We start from the raw sequence: 11,500 nt of genomic DNA, 5'->3' as shown, positions 1-11,500 counted from the left end.
AGGTGATGCTCCTCTCTAGCTAGGGTAAGGGTTGGCGGTGGACGTCAGGCATGTTTGGCTCTCCGACGAGCATCATGGGAACTGAATGCTTGTGCTCGCCGCGGCTGTCCTAGGTGCCTTGCGGTGGCACAGGTGAGTTATCAGCTAAATCACCATCGCACAGGTCTTGTAATTACTGCCATGCCTCAGCTAAATCACTTCTTGGGCATCTCCTAAAATATTAACCCCATATAATCTAAGAGGGCCGGGACAGCATTAGCTTTAGAAGATGTCTAAGAGGTGATTTAGCCCCACATGAGCTTGCATGTGATCCCAAAGCTAATATCAACCCAGCTAAATCACCTCTTGCAATTGCTGCCATGCCTCATCTTCACAAACACGGGAGAATATCACCAAGCGCAAACCAGAGTTTCGGAAACATTACAGCTGAAAAGTAAAACGAGACGCTTTGAGATCACAGGCAAGCTCACGCATCCGAGCTAGCAAGAGAACGCAGGCCACAGACTGCATTCTGCATTTGTTCCAGCAGGCTTCTGCACATCGACCACACGCAGGAAACAAGTCCCGGAGCACCCAGGAGCCGGTACATAACACATTCACCAACCGTTGCCGCGGCAGCTCCCTGTACATGCTCTTACATTTCATCATCATCATCATCATCAGTGTCTAAAAGCACCACATGAAGTGTCAGGCAAACCCCCACCAGCTCTATCCTATTGTGAGCAGCGTCGCCGCGTCCTTCTCTATATTTTCCCTTGCTCATGTACGGAGCTAAGGGCAGTCTACTTCTGCGGCAGCGTCTTGGTGGGGGAGGTCGCCATAGCCCGTAGCCTCTTGACGACCTCCGTGAAGCTCGGCCGCTCCATCGGCTCGGCTGACCAGCACTGCTCCATCAGCGATCTCCACTGGGGGTCGCACGACTCGGGCACCAGCGGCCGTAGGGTGTTGTTCACGATCCCACCTGCTTGCAGTTGGCGAAATGTTCAGAGAAATGAAAGGAGGCATTGGACTCGAAACAAGCGAGTGCGTTTACTGCGGTGTGCATTACAGCAGAGGTTTGCAAGTGTACCTATGATGGCGCCATAATGCAGGTCAGCATAAGGCTCTTCACCGGTAAGCAGCTCCCACATCACGATTCCGAATGAGAAGACGTCGACCTGCAAAAAGAGCATGTGAAGGTAAAATAGGGTGAGAAGTGGATCATGGGAAGGAGGCCATGCGCACTAGATGTACGATGCAGCCGAACAAACCTTTTCAGAAACAAGGTTACTGCTGCCATTTAACAGCTCAGGAGCCATCCAGGGAAGTGTCCCTCGCACCCCACCGGAGATTAGTGTCTGGCATTTAACCTTTGATAAGCCCAAATCACCGACCTACAAACATAGCACGGTTGGTTACTGCCAAAATCAAAAAATCTCCATGCTCGCTTTCTGCGCACAAACAAGGTGCTAGGGCACAGAAGTTATGTGTTGCTGTTATAAGGATTGTCCGAGCTAATTTTCCTAGTTGACAAAATATGCAGAAAACACGGGTGTGAGATGGAGAGTTTGGAGACCCTCACCTTGCATATAGGGCGTTGGGGATCTCTTAGGTTGACGAGCAGATTATCACTCTTCAAGTCGAAGTGCACAATGTTCTTCCCGTGCAAATATTCCATACCAAATGCAACATCCATCACAATTAGCAGGCGCCTACGCCTGTCGAATATCCTGCTGACAGAAGAAACTGACATTAAAAGTGTCACCATATGAAAACATCATATATTTGCACAAAACAGATAGAGCATACTTTTCATGTCTTTGTAATGCTTGTCGAAGCGAACCATTAGCCATGTACTCAGTGACTGTTGCAACAGATCCACCTGGTCCATCCAGAACAACACCGTAAAAAGCAACGACATTTGGATGGTGCAACGATGAAAGCTTGCAAGCTTCATTCCAGAAATCGGTTTTCTGCAGGTACGACAAAGTTAGAACAAGATGAACTGAAGATTGAAAAAAAGCGGCCATAAGTTTAACACGGACCATGCGCTGTTCCTCAGAAGGCTTCCCAACAAAACATCGATCGCTTATCCTTTTTATAGCGACATCAGAACCTCTCCATTTTCCATGGTAAACGGTACCAAAGGTTCCAGAACCTAGTTCACGCAATTCTTCAAGATCACTGTTCTTTATTATCTGCAATTGTAAACGCGTAGGTAAGGGTGATGTATGTATTTAGAAGTGCATATGGAAAGCACACATATAATCAACTTGCAAATCGTCAACAACCTGAAGGTTATCGATGTCATCTAGAACTGGAACTCCTTGGCTTGTTTTGTCTGACTGTTTGCTCGGCGCATCCTGAACAAAATAAATAAATCACTATTACAACTGATCAAGCTACAAAGAAAAGAAAGAATTGCCACCAACCTCATTTTTTGGATCAATTACATCTCCAGGCAAATCTTTGTGATCCCCAGAAAATTCAGTTGGTTTTTCAGGAAATGGTGACTGCAGAACAGATGCTGCCACACCTTCAGCGACAGCTTGTAATTGACGTTTGACAATTTCTTCTCCATATCCTTTCAGAGACAAAATCAAATGACGACAAAAATATTGATGTTAGTTCATTTCAATTCTTAAAGGATGTAACAGTTCAGTCTGTAGTGCAAACCAAATTATATACGATAAGATAGTATACTGTACCAACCTTTGCTTATTTGAGCAGGTTCTGGGTATATATCCTTGAAAGTAGGGTCATGAATGAGTGGAAGATTGCCTTCTTCTAATAGCATGGCAGCATTTGAACTTGTAATTGCAGGAACATGGCCATCCACATATGGATCTCCAGAAAGAACATGTTCCTTAGCCAACATGTTTGATGTTGGAGGTACTGCCGAAGCATTTCCAATTGCTTTCCAAGGATCCTGGTTTGAGAAAAGAGATTCTGTGTAAGCTGGTTCATGTGTAGCTTCGACACAATCAGTACTAGCAGCAGCCTGCAATACAACTTGACTACTAACATTATAGGGAGCGGAAACCATGCCATTCAGCATTTCCCCAGGATGATGTGCAGGAGGTCCAGCAGGAGACTGAACACCAGAGTAAGCAGGCCTCACAAGAAATCTTTCGCTCGGAACAGGATGTTCAATGGGCACACCAAGGTTGTTCTTGAGTAACATACTTGGCTGCTGGATAACCTCAGGATAGACGTTGTTCGCACCAACATTTCGAGAGGGAGGTGGTTGTTCAGTATGTCTCACAACATTGTCCTCTAGGATAAAAGAAGGGACAGGAAAAGCATTGCTAGTGCCCATGTGATAACCTCCAGCTTGAGATTTGTATATGGGACTGCCATCAATAATAACAGGTGGCTTCTCAACTATCCCATCGCCAACAGCACCATGGGGAATAGCTGACTTCCCTTGCACAATAGATTCTGGAGGAGCAATAGGACCTAACTGAATTCCTTGCATCCGAGCATCGATAGCTCTGACACAATCATGAGGAACATCATGAGCATATTCTCCAATTGGTTCTTCTACTGGATGATTTGAATTCTTAAATGCACTAGCATCAATCCCTTGTGGATTGCTGCTGACTCCATTTGCCAGGACTTGAGTTGTTTGCATACTGTAAGGGTGTTGCTGCTGACGTTGGTACATGAGAAAATCTTCAGCAAGCGTGTGTGGAGGTTGCCCTACAAAAACTCCATTTGAAGTAGGTATACTGGAAAGAGGTACAGTAACCATGGTGGGTTGAACCAACGTTCCTGCATCTTGAGATGGTGCTGCTTGAACTGCTGGATTTCTGGCAGAAAGTTTTGGATCAAACTGGGTCATCCCTGCTGTGCTCTCGGCTCTGGGTTCTGATATGTAATTAGCAGATGTTACTGGAACCGCAGCTGGAACCTGTTGTTTGGTTGCATCCTCTTGATGGAGGCTGTAAAACACTGGACTAACATCAGGATAATTCAGTGCGCGAGGATTTCCCTGCTCCTGTATCATGTTATCCGAATGGGCATGCGGCAGTATTTTCTGGCACATCATGCAGTCATCGTACCTCAGTGTTGGCACGGTAGCTGAGCTTACCACCACTGGGAATGCCCTCGAGCTCGTTATCACTGGTGAGCTTGCCGTGCTTGTGAGCACCGTCTGGACGCCATACCTCTGAGCATCACTTGCCTGCAAAGTCGTATGAGGCAGAGGAGGAAGCTCTGAAAGTGGCTGGAGCACCCTGTAATTCGGATCAACTGGAGTTTGCATTGGCCGTGAGAAATGAAGATTCTCCAAAACCCGCTCTGTACCTGCAGAAACAGGCCTCAAAGCACCAATTTGGGCACCCGTGGTCGCCATGGAGTTCGTACCCAGAGTACTGGGCACATACTGGCTCATGTGCGCAGGCATCAGATTAGCGGATTGAGATACACCATGCAGACCAAATTGCTGTGCATTGACGTACTGGATTTGTTGAGGCTCTATGTATGATTGTGGCATTTGCGAAGTATAAGCAGTAACCTGAGGCAGCTGCGGCGGCGGCGCATAAGAAGCAACCTGGGGCAGCTGCTGCGGCGGCGCGTAAGAGGCAACCTGAGGCTGCAGTGGCGGCGCATAAGAGGCAACTTGTTGAGCCGGCTGCTGATGCTGTGCATAAGAGGCAACCGGAGCCGGCTGATGCGGCGGCGGCGGCGCATAGGAAGCAACTTGGTGAGGCTGCAGCGGTTGCGGCTCCGGCCTAAGCAACACGGGGTTGTGCGCCGGAATGCCCATTGCCGGAGCTGACGCTGCGACAGCACTAAATCCTAGCGACTGCGGAAAGGGGCTAGCATGGTTGGTGTGGCTCCCAGCCGAATACAAATATTCAGGCGGGACGGAAGGGGGCGGCACGGCCCGCGGCGACATACCTTCGGCGAGGCCGGCGGGCTCGGAGGCCTCGGAGTTGTGCGCGGAGGAGCCGCTCTCCCTGCGGCGGACGGCGTCGATGTAGCGCTGCCCGGCCTCGTCGACGGCGGCGGGGTGCGAGCCGGAGCCGGAGGCGGAGTCGGCCGGGAAGAGGAAGACCCGGAGCTTGGCGGAGCCGTCGGGCGCGGCGGCGGCCAGCTTCTCGTACTCCTCCAGCATGTTGTCGTAGTCCTCGGCGCAGGACACCGAGACGAGCGAGTCCAGGTCCTCCCCGGGGAGCTGGTACTTGACGAGCGCCCCCCCGCCGGCGGCGGCGGGGGCGGGTCCGGCGGCGTCGTCGACGGCCTCGACCTTGCGCATGAGGTCCGCGAAGGAGGCGGCGCGGGGCACGGAGATGAGGCGCATCTGGCCGCCCACGTAGCGCAGCGCCCCGTCCCCCGACCTCGGCGCGATCCGGCCCCCGTAGCTGCACAGCAGCTTCACCTTCCCCGCCCCGGCCTCCTCCTCCCCTGCCCCCGCCGCCGCCAAACGCGCGCTCGGGCTGCCCGTGTCCGCCGCCGCCCCCGCGCTCACGGCGCCGGCCCTGCTCGCCATCGTCGCCGCCGCCGTCCTAGGGCTCGGAATCACGTGGTGGCGGCGCGGAACGGCCGGAGGTGGGGATAAATTCCAACTTGTCCTCCTGTCTGTCCGCAAGGCGCGGGCTTTCTCGGCGGGCTGCGTTAACAGAAGGGAAAAGAGCGGCCGCTGGTTATATCGGACCGGAGTGCACAGTGGATGAATGAATCAGTTTGCTGTGGAGCAGTGAGATGCGACGGCGGATGGGGATGGGTTATTTAGTCGGAAACCGTAGACCGTATCGGTAGACCGCCTTTTGTGGTGGGAGGTTGGGATTATTTAGTCGGAAAAAAAATCACGCGAGAAAGGAGGTGCGTGCCGCCGCGTGTACTCCTCTAGTCTGGACTCTGGTATAGTACACCGCTGGGTACTGGGTGATGCACACGAGATGAGACGACGCGTTCTGTCATGGAGACGAATGCGCTGCGCTGGTGCCGACATAGCCGACATTGCCTAGTAGTGGTACGCATCACTGTTGTGCCACGATTCGGTGACCATGTCCCAGATGTGTCCGACGGAGCCATAGATCCGGCGCCGGTGCCTCCCCTTCCCGCCGCGTGTCCCGTGGCGCCGCTCGTGCCCCTGTATGTAGTCCTGCCCGGGGAAGCGAGGCACGCAGACCACCTCACCAGAGGGTTTACAGTAAACTAAGCCACGCGTCAAGCGGCATCACGAGCCGCTCATCATCGTCGGAAACCAGTAGACAAATGGTAGAGCAGATCTGAGAGCCGCCGGCACCGCTTAAACTTAAACAAAGCCTGAGCCAACCGCAGCTTCTTCCCGCGAAACAAATCTTTTAACCCTGGTCAAGCATGCGGCCCAGAGCAGCCGGTCCCGGTCGCAGTCACACCTGGGAACTCGCCGCGACGCGTGCGCGCGCGACAGCGAGGCTCGCGGAGCGTCGTGGGGTCGTTGTTGCAACCGGCGCCACGGTCCCGCGGCGCAGGAGCACAAACGCAACAGCATCAGCCATGTCGCTGTTGGTGTCTCCGATAGATTGGTCTATTCGGGGGAGACGGGGCTCGTGGAAATTCAAAACGGAATTTCCGTGCTTGGGCTCGAAGGAAGGGAGGTGGGGGCGCGGAGGAGGCGGCGCGTGGCGACGGGAGGGTGCGGGATGTGCGGACGTGTGCGGGATTGGAAGACGGAGAGGGACGGACGGCACGGCGCCGCGTGGATGACGGCCGGGGTGGTGTACGGCCTCGAGGCGGGTGGAGGAAGGTTTGGTGGGCGCGGCGTGGGAAAATATCTCATACACCGGTGCTTGTGCAGCAGACCTCTGTAGCATATTTTAAAAAAATGTAAAAAAAAGAGCACATTCACATGTTTTTTTGTCGCAAAATTTTAAATTAATATTCGAAATATTGCTCGAGATACAAAAATAATAAATTTAACATTGAATAGTATGTAGTGATATAATTTTGGCTTTAGATTTGATACATTATCACATTGATGCCAAATTTATCATTTTTGCATCTCGAGCAGTATTTTGAATTTTGATTCAAAATTTTATGACAACAAACATTGATGTTGTGCGAATGTGCTCATTTTTTCTTTCAACGTTTCAAAATGTGCTAGGAGGTCTGGTGCACCTTTCTGCAGATGCATTCCGGGAGGCGGCTTCCAGATGGTGCAGCTGGGGCTTAAAATCACTGTTTTGATCTTTTAACAAAGTTTGGCACTGTTGGGGGTTGGGTGCGACATATGCCAATGGATGGCTTATCATGGTGGGAGCGAGTAGAACGTCGCCGGTGCCTGGAAGCGGGAAGAGACGTAGACACGAACGCCGGCGCACTTTACCCAGGTTCGGGGCTCTCCTAGGAGATAACACCCCTAATCCTGCTCTGCGGGGTCTCCGCATGATCACTAAGGCACAAGTGAGTACAAATGGTGCTCCTTGAGCTGTATGCTAGAGGTGGAAGAAGGCAAGGATCGCTCTCTTCTCCCCCTAGGTGTGAGTCTAATTCTAACAGGTTTCCACCCTTTGCATGGGTGCCCTGGGGGGTTTATATAGGCCTACCCAGGGGTACAATGGTAATCTGGTCGGGTGTAGGACCTGGCTGTCAGTCTCTCTGGTCGTCGGCTTCTCCGCCGACTGTTGGGGCCCGCCGCCTGGTGGCCCCGCTGACTGGTCTGGTACGGAGCCGACAGGTCGCCCCCGCCGCTCGCGGGTCTTGCCGGCTGCTGGTTACTGTAGCCGTAGCGCTAATGACGCTTGCTTGGTCAGGGGAGCGTGGCTACAGTCCCGCCACCTGGCGGGAGATCACTGTAGCCACTCCGCGTCTTCTCTGGTTAATGGCGTGTGGGCCCCGAGGAAGGAGTGGGCCGACTGCTGGGGCCGACCTCCCTCGGGCCCGACTGGTGAGGCTCTCGCCGTCTTCCGGGCTCTCGCTGACTGGTAGGGCCCGCCGTCTTCGGGCCGTACTGACAGACGGTCGTGGGAACAGGGCTTCGCCTGACAGGAATGATGTCGGGGGGAGTGGCAACAGTGCCGCGCCGGGTGGAGATCTTCGCCTGTACGGAACACTGTGGCCACTCCCGGCCCTGGATACGGGGGTGATGGGCTATACTGCAGCCTCACCCTGTCTTGTCATCTTAATGGGGGCGCAGACTCTGAGGGTGCCATGGGCCGACTGCTAGGAGCCGGCCTCTCTGGAGGCCGCCTGCTAGGAGTCGGCTCGTCTTGGAGCCGCCTTTCTGAGCACGGCCGTCTTCCGGCAGTCGGCCGTTCGGCCAGCCGGCCGCCAGAAGGCGGCGCTCTATCTTGGCGTCTTGAGGGGCGCAGCCGGCCCCGATGTCCTGAAAGGTTCTGGGGCTCGGGTTAGGCTACCCGTGGCCCATTACTCCGACAAGCACGATTTAACCTTCTTTTCAAAAGAATTTCTCATCTAACTTTTTTTGGTGATGCCAACGTTTATGGTGCTTGGGTTGCATGGAAATCCCATGGTGTATGGTGTTTCCTTCCTGACATTTCTCCGGTGGGACTTGGCCTCTTCTTGGCAGAGGACGAAACGCCACGAACAATGGCATTGGAGAGGGGGTGGAGGTAAATGCCATGGACCATGGCATTTTTCATGCAACCAAAACACCATGTTTGTTGACAGTCATAAAAAAAAGTCAGATGCGATTTTTTAAAAGAGGGTCAAATCATGTTAAACTTTGACAAAGAGGTTACAACAGTGATTCTGTCCCCAACATGGTGCTTTCCCATATTTTTTTGAGTTCGCCGCAAAGAGGGGGACCTTAAAGCAGCTGCCTAAGAGGGAAAAAAATCTCATTTGGTTTCTCCAACTGTTGGATCTCGATGGAACGGCCGCAACACCTTCTTCCTCCTTTCCCCACCTTTTCCCTTCCCGCCTAGCCCGACGATGATGTCTTATGTGTTGTCCTCCAACATAGGCCTAATCGTCGGCCTTCACCACCCGTGCTCAATGTTGTTGTCTCGCCGCCCGCCTGTGCAGGGTGCCTTCTCCTGCCGTGTTTCCCAGACCATCCGCCTATACCTTCTTCTTCTCTGGCATAGGCGGCCCACCCTGCACGGGCACCCGAACATTCATATTTCGTCCCGCCTCTGTGACACTTGGCTCTAGCTTACTATTGGCAAGCTCTCGCCAGGCATTGATGACCCACAAGTATAGGGGATCACAACAGTCTCCGAGAGTAGCATTTCACCCAAGTTTATTGATTTGACATAAGGGGAGCCAAAGAATATTTATGAGTCTTAGCAGTTGAGTTGTCAATTCAACCACACCTAAAAAGTTATTTCTCTGTAGCAGAGTGTTTAGTACCATAGTAATATGATAGTTTGATAGTAGTGGTAGCAATGGCAATAGTGACGGTAACAGTAGCAGTAACAGCTTTGTGATAATTGTGACAGTAGCAGCAAGAGTAGTAACTTAGCAAAGACAATATGAGCAAAGCGTAGGCATTGGATTAGCGATTGATATTTGTGTGTATGAAATTCATTATGTAACAGTCACAACCTAGAGCGATACACAATAGCTCCAATTCATCAATTCAATGTAGGCATGTGTTCCGTATATAGTCATACATGTTTATAATAAGAACTTGTATGATATCTTTTGTCCTACCCTCCCGTGGCAACCGGGTCCATAAGAAAATCTAAGGGTAATTATGGTCTCCTTTTAATAGAGAACCGGATCAAAGCATTAATACATGGTGAATACATGAATCTCCTCGAATTACAGCCATCCCCGGAGAGTATCCCAATTATTATCACCTTGGGGTCTACGATTTAGAATAATAACAAGTGCATATAACTAGCAGATAGGATCAATAACTCAAATATTGATGAAAACATAAAGGGTTGAGATCTGAAATCATGTCATTCGGACCCTAGTGACAAGCATTAAGCATAGCAAAGTGAAAGCATCATCAATCTCAAAACATAGTGGATACTAGGGATCAAGCCCTAACAAATTGACTCGGTTACATGACAAATCTCATCCATCTCCACCACCGTCCAGCAAGCCTACAAAGGAATTACTCACTCCCGGTGGTCAGTGATACATCTCCAACGTATCTATAATTTATGAAGTATTCATGCTATTATATTATCTGTTTTGGATGTTTATGGGCTTTTATTTTTGGGACTAACCTATTAACTGGAGGCCCAGCCCAAATTGTTGTTTTCTTGCCTATTTCGAAGAAAAGGAATATCAAACAGAATGAAACCTTCGGGAGAGTTATTTTTGGAACGGAAGCAATCCAGGAGACTTGGAGTAGACGTCAGGGAAGCTTCAAGGAAGCCACGAGGCAGGGAGGCGCGCCCCCACCCTCGTGGGCCCCTCGTGGCTCCCCTGACCGACTTCTTTCGCCTATATATATCCATATACCCTAAAAAGTTGGAGGGAAGAATAGATCGGGAGTTCCGCCATCGCAAGCCTCTATAGCCACCAAAAACCAATCGGGACCCTGTTCCGGCACCCTGCCGGAGGGGGATCCATCCCCGGTGGCCATCTTCATCATCCCGGCGCTCTCCATGACGAGGAGGGAGTAGTTCACCCTCGGGGCTGAGGGTATGTACCAGTAGCTATGTGTTTGATCTCTCTCTCTCTCGTGTTCTTGAGATGGTACGATCTTGATGTACCGCGAGCTTTGCTATTATAGTTGGATCTTATGATGTTTCTCCCCCCCTCTACTCTCTTGTAATGGATTGAGTTTTCCCTTTGAAGTTGTCTTATCGGATTGAGTCTTTAAGGATTTGAGAACACTTGATGTATGTATTGCATGTGCGTATCTGTGGTGACAATGGGATATCATGTGATTCACTTGATGTATGTTTTGGTGATCAACTTGCGGGTTCCGCTCGTGAACTTATGCATAGGGGTTGGCACACGTTTTCGCCTTGACTCTCCGGTAGAAACTTTGGGGCACTCTTTGAAGTACTTTGTGTTGGTTGAATAGATGAATCTGAGATTGTGTGATGCATATCGTATAATCATACCCATGGATACTTGAGGTGACATTGGAGTATCTAGGTGACATTAGGGTTTTGGTTGATTTGTGTCTTAAGGTGATATTCTAGCACGAACTCTATGATAGATCAAACGGAAAGAATAGCTTCGTGTTATTTTACTACGGACTCTTGAATAGATCGATTAGAAAGGATAACTTTGAGGTGGTTTCGTACCCTACCATAATCTCTTCGTTTGTTCCCCGCTATTAGTGACTTTGGAGTGACTCTTTGTTGCATGTTGAGGGATAGTTATGTGATCCAATTATGTTATTATTGTTGAGAGAACTTGCACTAGTGAAAGTATGAACCCTAGGCCTTGTTTCCTAGCATTGCAATACCGTTTTCGCTCACTTTTATCGCTTGCTACCTTGTTGTTTTTATAATTTCAGATTACAAAAACCTATATCTACCATCCATATTGCACTTGTATCACCATCTCTTCGCCGAACTAGTGCACCTATACAATTTACCATTGTATTGGGTGTGTTGGGGACACAAGAGACTCTTTGTTATTTGGTTGCAGG

General features: G+C 50.7%; 1 protein-coding gene across 3 annotated transcripts; it reads right to left on the bottom strand.

The window, feature by feature from the left end:
• Positions 1 to 427: 427 nt before the first annotated feature.
• Positions 428 to 5,695, bottom strand: LOC123170381 (uncharacterized). Of its 3 annotated transcripts, XM_044588242.1 has the most exons (10): positions 3,005 to 5,695; positions 2,692 to 2,908; positions 2,412 to 2,563; positions 2,271 to 2,342; positions 2,025 to 2,177; positions 1,789 to 1,952; positions 1,562 to 1,712; positions 1,251 to 1,373; positions 1,070 to 1,157; positions 428 to 961 (listed from the first exon to the last, which is right to left on the bottom strand). In XM_044588242.1, exons 1-10 carry the CDS (start codon positions 5,474 to 5,476, stop codon positions 783 to 785), a joined length of 3,771 nt encoding a protein of 1,256 aa, XP_044444177.1. In that variant the 5' UTR covers positions 5,477 to 5,695; the 3' UTR covers positions 428 to 782. The 3 variants fall into 3 exon arrangements, with proteins under 3 accessions (XP_044444177.1, XP_044444175.1, XP_044444176.1); XM_044588240.1 differs by having other exon boundaries at positions 2,692 to 5,695; XM_044588241.1 differs by having other exon boundaries at positions 1,562 to 1,709; positions 2,692 to 5,694.
• Positions 5,696 to 11,500: the final 5,805 nt, after the last annotated feature.

Source organism: Triticum aestivum, chromosome 7D, assembly GCF_018294505.1.
Source record: "Triticum aestivum cultivar Chinese Spring chromosome 7D, IWGSC CS RefSeq v2.1, whole genome shotgun sequence".
In the NCBI taxonomy this organism is placed as follows: domain Eukaryota; kingdom Viridiplantae; phylum Streptophyta; class Magnoliopsida; order Poales; family Poaceae; genus Triticum; species Triticum aestivum.
The sequence above is the reverse complement of the archived record's forward strand: the minus strand, read 5'-3'. Positions and strand labels throughout refer to the sequence as shown.